General features: G+C 44.4%; 1 protein-coding gene across 2 annotated transcripts in view; it reads left to right on the top strand.

The window, feature by feature from the left end:
• Positions 1–230: 230 nt before the first annotated feature.
• GRAMD4 (GRAM domain containing 4) overlaps positions 231–11,356 on the top strand; it is a 76,373-nt gene continuing 65,247 nt past the window's right edge. For both annotated transcript variants that reach the window (XM_030960379.1, XM_030960378.1), the window contains exon 1: positions 231–323. In XM_030960379.1, coding sequence (XP_030816239.1) covers positions 295–323 — 29 coding nt within the window. In that variant the 5' untranslated portion in view covers positions 231–294. The remainder of the gene's footprint in view (positions 324–11,356) is intronic.

The raw sequence follows: 11,356 nt of genomic DNA, 5'->3' as shown, positions 1-11,356 counted from the left end.
CCCCGCCTCTGCGGGCTCCCGCCGCAGGGCCGCCGGGGGCGGGGCGGGCGCGCAGCGCGGCCCCGGCGAGCGGCTCGGGCGCTGCGGCGGCGGCGGCTGCGCGGGGCGCTCGGCACGGCCGCGGCGGCGGACGGGCACCTGCTGCCGCCTCGCCCGCAGCAGCGCCGCGCTCGCTTTGTCCGGGCTGAGCGGGCGCGCCCGGCCCCGGCCGCGCCCGGCCCCGCTCAGCACAGCGGCCGGCGGCTCTCGGGGCGTCGCCTGGCTCCGGCGGCCTGGGCACGTCGGGGAGCGTGAATGAGAGTTTGCTCCGATTTTCGAGCAGGGTGAGTGCCTCGCTGGCCGTCTCGGAGGCATAATAATAATAATAATAATAATAATAATAATAATAATAATAATAATAATAATAATAATAATAATTGTGTCCATACCTTTACCTACTAGCCCGGCGCCACCCCCCTGGGGCAGGGTTGCGCGCGGGGCGCGGTGTCTCTCGCCACCCCTGGACGGGGACCCTTGGGAGGGGATCGCTGTCCTTTGGCCCCTCCGTTCCCTTTTGTTCGGCTCTCCCGGGGCCGGGGGGAAGGGGCGAACCGGGAGGTTGCGGGGCAGCCAACGGAGGTCTCGGCCGGTGGCCCGGCTGTCCGGGCGGTTGCGGCACGGCTGTCCCCGTGCGCGCAGGGGGTGTCCGGCTGCTCCCTCCCCGCTTCCCGGGCAGAACAGTGGCCCTCGTCTCCTCCCCGCGCCCCGCCGGCACGGAGGAGCCGCCCTGGGCTGCGGGGACAGGCGGTGGCACCGCCGCCACCAGCCAGAAGGCAGCGGCTGTAGTAAACACAGCGCATGGAGCGGCAGTGAGCGCGGTAAAGGTCACATCCTTGTGTGCACACGCAGCCCGACTATCTGGGCTCCCCAGCTGCTGTCTCGGGGCCGGTGTGGTGGCTGCCGGTGGCGGTGGTTGGCAGAGCCGCTCCCGGCCCTTGGCTGGGCTCGGCGGTGTTCCCCGGCTGCGTGCAGGGATCTCCCTTGGCGAGGAGCAGCAGCGGGAGCTGCGTCACACCCTCCTTTGCCTCCTCCCGCCCCCGGCCGGGGTGGCAGCTGGGTGGCATCCGATTTAGCAATAAGAGCTGGGAATGCAGGTTCTGCTGTGAGCTTTGATTCCTGAGCGGTGGCTGTGCCTAGCCTAGTTCAGGGCTAGGCACACGTTCGTGTTAAATAGCAGCCAGCAATGTACTGATTCCTCAGAGCATGCAGTGTCTGGATGCTTCTTGGTGTGGAGCAGTGAGGCACGGGAGTGTTGGAGCAGTAGAAGCAGAGGAATGCTGCTGGAGAGCTTACTCGGGAGGAGACAGAGAGGATGGCATGGTAAATGGCTGTTTTGCAATTCAGGATGTCAGCCTGGACTCCTGCAGACAGGTCAATAGGTATGCGTAGATTTTGTGGTCTTCTGTGTGCTCCTGTGGGTCATCGTGTGCACAAATGGCAATGGAAATGACAGCTTTTTGTCATGTTTTTGTGTGTTGCCTTGTTGCTGCAGCTCAGGAGTTTTAGATTAGTAGATGTGGTACTGTTAAGCTTGTGTGATTATGGAATGAATGATGGACAAGTTCTCGGTATCACATTTCCAGTGGTGGTTGAGACGTGGGTGGGGAGAGGAAATATTTAATAAAATAGGTCTCTCAGGTCCCTGTGCTTCGTGTTATCTGGCAGTATCCTGCCTTTAGTTTTAACATGTGATAAATAGCTTCATTCCACAGAATTGGAAGTGTGAGCTTAACTACTTTTTTTAATGCCATGTTTAGTTATCAAATACCAAATCTAGTTGTTCAGAAAGGGAAGGCTTTTTTTAGTCCTAGTCTGTGTTCTTCAGAAGCTGACAGTTAAGCTGCTAGCTCTGAAACTGATAAAATACAAAATTGATGTTGTTATGGCACTGAATTGTGCAAAATTCCATGAAAGCCTGAGTTATGGTTCACTATTTTTCATATGGTTGCCACAAGAATGTTTGGCTCATCCCTCTACCCTAATAAAGGTGGTTTTGGGCCGAGATGCCAGACTGAACTGAAATGAGCCATGCCGTGCATCCTGCTCTGCAGGTAAGCTCTCGGAGCTGGCTTTGGATGGTGGTAGCTGGGACTAACCTGAGTTCAAGTATCAGACTCATAGGTTTGGTTTTGGTCTTTTTTCTCATTTAACTGTGGCACTGTTGAGATGTGATGTGCTCAGCATGTCCTTGGTCCGGGGGTGGCTCTCAAGCAGCCTTGGGTTGGCTGCTGCTGTTTGGATGTGTGTGTGTGCCGCTCCTTGGCATGGTACAGCTTCTGCTCTGGGTGAAGGCATCACCCAGGCTTTGACCTCCTGCTTGATGCCTTGCCAGCATCGCTGTGTCCTGGTGACCTCACATCAGTGCCTGGGGGGGGTGGGTGAGGAATTAAGGGCAGCAGCTGGGAAAAGCCTGTCCTGGCTCTGCTATTTCATGGGACCCAGTTTCAAAGAGACTGGTGGAAGAGAGATCCCAAATGAAGAGGCAGAATCAGGGGGCTGACTGCAGCCCTGCTGTCCTTCCAGCTGGAATCTAACTCCCAGTGATTTACAGCAGAAACTGTTCCCTGCCCCTACCCCTTCTCTTCCCATGAGTGATATTGAAAGGTTATAGGAATAGAAGTTCATTATACAAATGAATGGCTGGAGCAGTGTTATGTGCCAGAGAGATTCAGTGTTGTTTGAGACCTGGGGGGAAAAACCCCAGCTGGAAGACTTTGTTTTGGCAAGGGAACCCTTTCAGTGTCTGAGAAGTGATTAGGGCTGCTGTTAAAGGTCATGTGAAACATTGTCTGTGGATACATAGGAAGTACATACATGTGGTACTACATATGTGTCGTATGTCTTCAGCATCATTTTGGTACTTGAGTATTCAATCCTTAATACAGAAACTTCAGAACTAGGGAGAGGCTTTAGCTGTTTAACCCCCAAAGTGATGACAGATCTGTTGGAAGAATAACAAAGATCCCATTTCTCCTTCTTTCATCTGCTGAAAATTCACATTTTATTTTTTGACTCTATCACCACCAAATGTATAGGGACTCTTGAACACCAGTCTGTGTTTTGTGTAACATATGGTCCCATTAACAATTTTATAGTGAATAATTTTTTATTTAAGGAGTGATAGATCACATTTCCTGATGTTTTCTTTTTTATAGGTCTGATCTAATAATAACTGTTCAGGAAGGCTTGAGACAAGGGCAACATATACCTCAGTGACTTTTTTGGGTTAAAGTTATGTAGCTATTCAATGGTTTGTCATGGTCTCTACCTTCCTCTCTTACCCCCAGTACATATCAGGCTTAGCAGTGATGCTCTCTAACTTCAAAGTTTTGAAAGCCCTGGCTATAACTAAAATACTCCAGTATTATGTTCAGAGGATTCCTTCATCTTGAATTGGAGGCTTTCTTGTCCAAACCTGTGTCAGGCCCAAATAAACTGCACAATTTTCTAGCATTATCTTGTAACACTGGTTCAATTTCTTTCCTACACAGACTTTTGCAGCTAAAGAATGTCTGCATGGCAGCATCCATGCTAGGAGGAGAGATCACTTTCTCTAATATGTTATTTTTATGACACACAGTTTGATCAGAGGGAAAGCTTTCGACAGTAAGTGCTTAATCAGGGTTTCTCAATACAGATTTTCTCTCTGCCCACTGCCCTTAACCTGGCAGGTTAATCCATGTAATAATCTGTGCACAGAAATACAGACAACAAATGTAATGCTTCAGTTGTAATGTTGGGTGCTTCGAGGTTTTTATCTGTTTTGGTCTTTGAAGTTTCTGAACATGCAAGTTTCCTCTTTGCACCTTGTGTTCGTTGCCGTTGCTATAGGACCAAAGAAATTACACGTTTTCCTAGAGGTCAGAATTTACTAAAAGAGTTATAGTTCAGTTGTGAACTCCTCTTAAAATTTAATGACTTAGTGCTGCTTTTTGTTATGACATGAGAAAAATGAAGTAAAGAGTCTTTGAAGCTACTTCAGACTTCATAAATATTAACAGGCTCTGCAGTCTTCAGAGAGAGTAGGTTCTGGATGTTTTTCTTCACCTTAATAGTATGGTTTCATTTGCAAAGTAAATCTTCTTGTCTTGACTAAACTGAAAGAGCAGTTATCAGATGCAAATCAGAAATGCTGTATTTGTGGGTGGGAGCACCCTTGCTGTGTTTTCCCTTCTCTTGAACACTCAATCCTTTCTCCTGGTGCATGCTCTGGGAGCAGTAAATTTAATTCCATGGTTTACAAGACCAGATCTTCAGAGGTGCTTAAATGATTGAAAATGCAGATTTTTTGCTTCTGAGGATAATGGAAAGTAAAGATTCACAGCTTGCATTGAAAAAAATACTTTCTGTTTGCATCTTAGCCCCTATATGCCTTTAATATTTGCCTGTGTTAATGAGGGGAAAAAACCCACAGGAAGTGTTCTCTAAACATGCCTTGAGTATACTCAAAATTGTCTCTAAGTTTAAGAACTAGTTTGCATTTTAATAAAAACTGAAGTTCTGTTTGGTTGCAGCTTCCTATAAAGCTGCAACCAAAATCCTGGGTTAATGCAGAAAACTTTCTGTGGTGGTGCATAAAGAACACTTCACCTGTAGATACACTTTGGGTGAAGTTTGATGTATTCTTTTTAAACTTGCCCTAGGTATCTCATCAGTAATTGAAGAGAATTAGTTTCTTTATTTAGCAGCATCATGGAATGACTGAGGTTAGAAGGGACCTCTGAGGATGCCTGATCCACCTCTTGGCTCAAGCAGAGCCATCTAAAACAGGTTGCTCAGGAAAAAGTCCAGATGGATTTTGAGTATCTCCAAGAATGGAGACTCCACAACCTTCCTGGGCAGCCTGTGCAAATTCTCAGTCACCCCACACTAAAAAAAGTGCTCCCTGATGTGCAGAGAGAACTTTGTTTCAGTTTGTGCCCCTTAAATGTGTTTGTGTCACAGCACCACTGAGCAGAGCCCAGCTCTGTCATCTCTACACCCTCCCTTCAGCTTTTTATCTACATTTATAAAATCCTCCCCTTGAGCCTTTTCTTCTTCAAGCTGAACAATCCCAGCTCTCCCAGCCTCTCCTCACAGGAGAGATGCTCCAGTCCCTTTGCTGGACTATCTCCAGTATGTTCACGTATCTCTTGTGCTGGGGCCCTCAGAACTGGGCACAATGCTACAGTGGTGGCCTCACGTTTCCCAGTGTGCTTTAAAAATAAGAAACTTCTAAAGTAAATTGTGCTTTTTTTTTTTTTTTTGGATGCAGGTTGAAGAGGTCACTTTGGTGCTGTAAATCACTGACGATTTGATTTATGCTCTTGAGTATTTCTGCCCTTCCATAGGAGCTAGTGTTCCTTGTTTAACTTCAGCATTTTGCTGATCCCGTCAGTGCAGGCTTTGACAACTCTTTTGACCTGTGATTAAGGGATTTATGACTGGGTTTGCTGGCTGCACATGCCTAATAAGCGTAACCATTGGATGCTGAGTCACATGGGGACATGTGTTTTTGGGGTGTGTTGATGCAGACTCCTGTCTGAAACGGAGCTCATTGCAGCTTATAATGAATGTCCGCTTACATTTGGGAGGGCACATTCCTGCTGTGGGCTGGTTTGGCTCTCCAGCAGTCACCCTTGTGCTCTGTTGGGGCTGCCCTGCCCAGCCCTGGGCGCTTCTGCATAGCTGCATTTCCCCAGAGATGAGCCTGGAGGGGAGCAGCTGTCTGTAGACAAACCCAGGCAAGTTTGGATGCTGTGTGCATATATGGGTGACTCTGTAGTTGATGTTAAGTACAGAATTTGTAAACAGGGGCTTTATTTTTAGGTCAACAGGGCTTCTATTTTTAGGTGAACACTTCCAGGTGGAGAATAAAGACGTTGGTGTAATGCTGCTAATGCTGGTCATGGACAGGAGGGAGAGAGAAGAGCAAGAAAAAGGCATAAAGCACAAAATATCACTTTATCATTGGGTTTTGCATCAAACTCCTTGAGAGGGGATGCTAATTTCTTACCATTAAATAAATGTGATGGTTTACATTACATTTACATCCTGTTAATGTTAGTATGCGTGGTTGGTTAAGATAGGATTTTTTGAAGGTTCTTAAAGAATATAGCAAAATCATGTGGAAAAAGCAGTTGGAAGTTGCTTGCCTTGTCTATGTCCAAATACAATGATTAATAGGCACCTTTCAAATTTTCTTAGTATCCCCCTAAAAGTAACTTCACAACATGGGAGGTCTGTACTTACTTTAATTGGAAAGAACAAAACCATACCCTTCAGGCTGGCCTGATGCATGCAATTAATGACTGAGTGCAGTTAGTTTCCAGGTGCTAAAACTGTCTTACCAGATCTCTTGACAGGACTATCAGCACCAGTTTGTGTTGGTATCTAGCATTACTAGTGCTTGGCATTTTACCATGTTGTAAAAGCCACTTGTTCCTTCAATATTCATGTCAGGTATCAGGGTTACTGGCATAGGGAACGCATCAAATTCACTGGTTTGGAAACTGACCAATATGCAGAGATCAAAAGTTAGTACCAGGTTTTTCAGTGAAGGATACACAAGCATGTTTAGATGCTCTCAAGGCAGGGTTTAATTCATAAACTAAAATTTATCATTAACTTAAATGTTGAAAACTGTCTTCTTAAGTTAGAAATGTGAATGAAAAAGCTGACTCTCTTAAGAGAGTTTTAGCTTTAGAGGTACCTTCAGAAAAAAATCCTCCAGCCTCTCACTATGTGTTTTACTACCTGAGGCTTCGCATTCCTTCTGCATTCGGAAACTAGTTTGCATGTTTTTCTTTCTTTCTCTCTGGATCTCTTCTCTGCATTCCCAGGTGTGCACAGTAACTGCTTTAAAATGCCTTGCTGCACTTCTCAAGGTCAGAAATGTGTTGTAATTCCTGGGGAAGTGTCACAGAGATGTGACAGATTTCTAACAGTCAGCAGTTTTTCAGGAGTGTCACAGCCGTAGGGGTGGGGAGACAGGAGGTGTCTGGAGAAGGATCTCTTAAAATGTGGGCATTTTTTGGACTTCACCTTGAGTAGTCCCTGCTGCTGTGTTAGAAGCCTGATGAAGATATCTTTTTTTTCCATGTTGTTTTTTAGAGGCAGGTGATGTCTGTAGCTGAACAGCTTCAGGGACCTGCCTAGTTACGTTAGGACTGATGAAGGTGTCTAAACCCTGTAATTTACTCCAGATCATTTGCTCCAGATCAGAATCCAGGGAACTGTATGTTTGTGTGCTTTGAGTAAAGCTGCTTCCCATGACACTTCCCTGGTAGTGAGACCACTACCAGTGTCAGACTTGGTTCCAGGGATAACCCAGACAATGGGTGAGTTTATGCCTTCTGCGTTGTCTGGAGAGAATGGGATGTCCAGTTTGAGCCTTAGAGATCTTAGCAGTAGAGCCTGGTCTGAAAATACCTATAACCCCATTCTGGGAGTGCAGGGAGCTATAGCCTGGGCTCTTGAGTGTTTTGTGAAATGCACAAGTATTGCAACGAGATACCAAGCTGGAACAGGAAAAAACAATAGCATTTTAAGCACCCAAAGATGAAATGCTGTGTACCTTCAATGTGATATTCCTTGCAGTTACATAGCCCCTGATGAACATGACCTTTATGTGATTGAAATCAAGTGCAAGATGATCTGTAATCCACAATTCTATCTCTGAACTCATTTTTGTGTTAGGGGCTTTCTTCATCTTCTCTCTTGCTCAGCTTTTCCCTTGTGAGACAGGAAGTAGTGACAAAGGAGTTGCCTTCATGCACCTTGCTGTCTTTAGCTGAGATGTCTGATTCCCAGCAGCTGCCATCCTGTTTGTGTGGAGCAGAGATAGCTGTGAAGTGTGGAACTTGGGGGCAGCAAAACATCCAAAGCATCCTCATGGGACTCACACTGGGGTGTCTTTGACTGATGGGATCATCAGATAATAGTAAAAACCATCTCTGAAGACTGCTAAGTCTTGCATCGCCCTGCAAGGATTGTGCCATTGGAAGGAGTAGGAAAAAGGGCAATCTGTCTGAATGTTTTCTTTGTGTAGTCTGACTTTTCAAAGCATTAAACCACTTGCAGGTGTTATTACAATTAGATTAAGTTTATAATTCTTTGCACTTCTGCAGTACTTTTATCCTATATCTCACACTCCTTTAAAAGCTAATCTACAAAGTAACCCGGGGGATACCTCCAAGTGTCTGAGATCACTTTTTGTACCAAAATGTGGTGTGACTTGGTTTTGTGTAAAACCCTGCATGGTCCCAGCAGCTCTGTGGGATCACAGTGGGTGTGCAGTGGGGAATGCCCTTCCCAACAAGCCTTGAACAGTGTGGCTGAGCACGGTGATCCTTTCAGAGAACTGCCAGCTGCCACCAGGTGCTGGGCTTGCAAGATTTTCCTCAGATGTAAGAGCTTCCTGGAAACTTGCAGTAAATAAAACTAATGTCAAGAGTTTTCAAAACACTGCAGAAATGAGAACTCTGTTCTCTTCCAGATTATCTGGAATAATAAGCAAGCCTTTTCTATTTGGAAGAAATGTTCTGAAAACAAAAGCTTTTGATTCTTAAGAAGGGTCTCAGCCTATTTTGAGAAACTTTGTCTTCCCTCCCTGGCAGGGTTGCTTATGGGACTGATGAATGTACATGCATTGAACAGCTCTTTTTACTTTCAGTCATGGGAATAACCAGCTGAGGTGGAATAGTTCCGACTTCCCCAGAAAACTGTATTAGGCAATATTTTTACAGCAAATACACATTTTGTAAAGCTACTTTTGCTTCTTTCCTGTTTCTTCCAGTAGCAATTCTTCCCCAGTTTGAGGGCTCTGCCAACAAAAATTCTCTCTAATGCTGGATCACTTATCCCTCTTGAAAATAAATGAAGCACAAATACCATTTCTTGGAATATTTTACAGGAGGAATGTGGAGCTGACTTTGTTAGCAGTTAGAATGTGCTTGGTGAAGCTCTCTGGCCCTTGCAGTCCTCTGTTAAAGGAGAGCAGGGACAGTATATGCTTTTTGAGTAGGAAACAATGGCTGACATTTTCAGTCTGGTTTTCCTGGTGCAGTGCAAGCCTGGCTGTGTCCTGTGTCCACTCTGAGTTTCACTTGGGTGGTTGCAGCTAACCTGGCTTGAGACACTACAGGGATCTATTCAAAACTCATTTTGTGTTTTGTTGTTAATACTTTGAAATTGCATAAATATTTTTTTCTTTAGCAATAAGCTCTGAGTATTAAGCTGTTGTCTGTGACTCATTAGTCTGCTGTTGGTGACAGTTAAATCATGGAAAATCCTTCCATGCAGTTTGTATTCCTTATTGTCTGAAGCAAATTACAGCTGTTTGTTTTACCCTGAAGGAGGCTTTCTTCTCATCTGGCTAAAAGTTCATAATAACATCTGAGAGCTAATATGTAAGTACAGCAGACCTCATTCATTGAACAAAATATTTCATGTGCATATTTAACTGTTGAACATTTATGTTTATGTTTCTTACCTTGTTTTTTAACTTCTTATTTCAAAAGCTCCAGCAGAACTAGGTGTTGGTACTTGCACAGAGTGGTTTTGTAGAACTTTTTTAATCAGTAGCTTAGTTGCTATGGGTTTATACTGCATTCTTGTAAAAGTCAGAAGAAAAGTCAGTTGAAGACCCATATACTTACTGGAAACACTGTGAAGGGGTTTGACCTTGAAGATGGCTGAACAACCACAGATTGCTCATTGTGTGAAATGAGACATGGGAAACTGTGTTTAGGAAACAGATGCATTGCTGATGGTTCTGAACCACAGAGGAAGCATCAGACACGAGATCTTGAGGTAGATTAGCTACAAGCTTGCAGGTTTTCTTTCATATGAGTTGATAATTGGAATAGCTTATTTTTATTTTTAAATAAGGACTTACTCGTAGATTCAACTTTTACTTTAAAAGTTGTTTTGAAAAGTGTAGTCGTAACTGGCAATGTGATTGTAGTCCAGTGTGCACCCTTGTGTAAGAATTCTGTAGGAAGTGGTCTACCTCTTCTGTATGTTTGTTAACTATATACCAAATCCAAAGACTTCCTTTTCTGTACATATGTGAGCTCTTGGTCAAAGTTCTTAGTGCTGGTTGTATACAAATCAGACCCAGCTTTCTGATCCCAGTGTCAGTTGTGATTCCTGGGCACTCGGAAACCTTCACACTTCCTAGGAAACAGTCTTCTAATTTGGAAAAACTTGCTTTCATGTCTCTGGGTTGTGTGCCTCCCTGTTCTGAAGGTAGGGTTTTAGTAGGGAGAGGTTTTTATTTTGCTTGTTGCAATACATCTTTTGAAAAGCCTGATGCCCCTAGTGTGTTGTCGGGCATGAAAGTTGAGTGCAGCAATTAAAAGCTAGACCAGTGCCAGATTAAAACTTCAGTTTAGTTTCTGAAGCTTTTGTACTATCCAACAAATAGAATGGTTTGACAGGGGTATCCATAAGAGAACTGTTCCTTCATTATGTATTTACAACTTTTCTTTTCACCCTAAAGACAGCCAGTCCCTGTTACTCATCAACTCTTCTTCCAAGACTAAGGTGTTGTTTACAGCAGACTCCCATTTCCAGCCATCCAAATCCCTGCTCAAGTTTAGTCTGTCTGCCTAGATCCTGCAGCTGGGTGGAGGCTCCAGGTGTCTGCAACAAAGAAATCCAAAGATATAATTTTCCTTTTACTTTCCCTTCACCAAATTTGATGTTTTGTAATTTGCTTTTGGGCATATTTTGCTCTGGAGGTCCCTAATATATTCAAGAAGAATGTAGTGTAGCTTTTACTTTTTTCTCTTTTTTAAAAAATCTTTTATGCCAATCATGTAAGCAAATCAGAGGCTAGTGGGAGTTCAGTACTAGCTGGTGGTTCCATCATATTCTGCAGTCTTGAGTATACTTCTGACATTAATGCAAAAAAATCTCAGAATTCCAAGTTTCCATGACTTTGAGAGACTCTATCTGTTAAAACATTTGTATAGTATAAACAAAAGGCTTGATATCACTATACAGGAATTTGAGCCTGACTTGTAATTCAGCTTTTGGGATCCTTCTTGAAAAGTGAAAGCTATGGTTTAGGTTTTAAAATTCCAATATTTAAATACTTGAATATTGTTTAAGTAATTGGGAATAAGTTAGAGCTGTAAAAAATCCCTGTTAAGAAACCGACAGAAGTGCCGAAAATGTCGCTCTCTGACTTCATTTGTATCCATCCCCACCTTCTTTAGAGAATTTTCATGAGGCCTTTGGAGGTCTGTGGGTGGTCTCTGGCCTTCAGCTGGTGATGTGGCCTCTCGGTTTTAAGATGAGGCACCACTGGCTTCTCTCTGGCTTCGACTTG

The sequence above is a fragment of the Camarhynchus parvulus genome, chromosome 1A (assembly GCF_901933205.1).
Source record: "Camarhynchus parvulus chromosome 1A, STF_HiC, whole genome shotgun sequence".
Taxonomy (NCBI): domain Eukaryota; kingdom Metazoa; phylum Chordata; class Aves; order Passeriformes; family Thraupidae; genus Camarhynchus; species Camarhynchus parvulus.
Note: the sequence above shows the minus strand (reverse complement) of the source record. Positions and strands in the feature narration are given on the sequence as shown.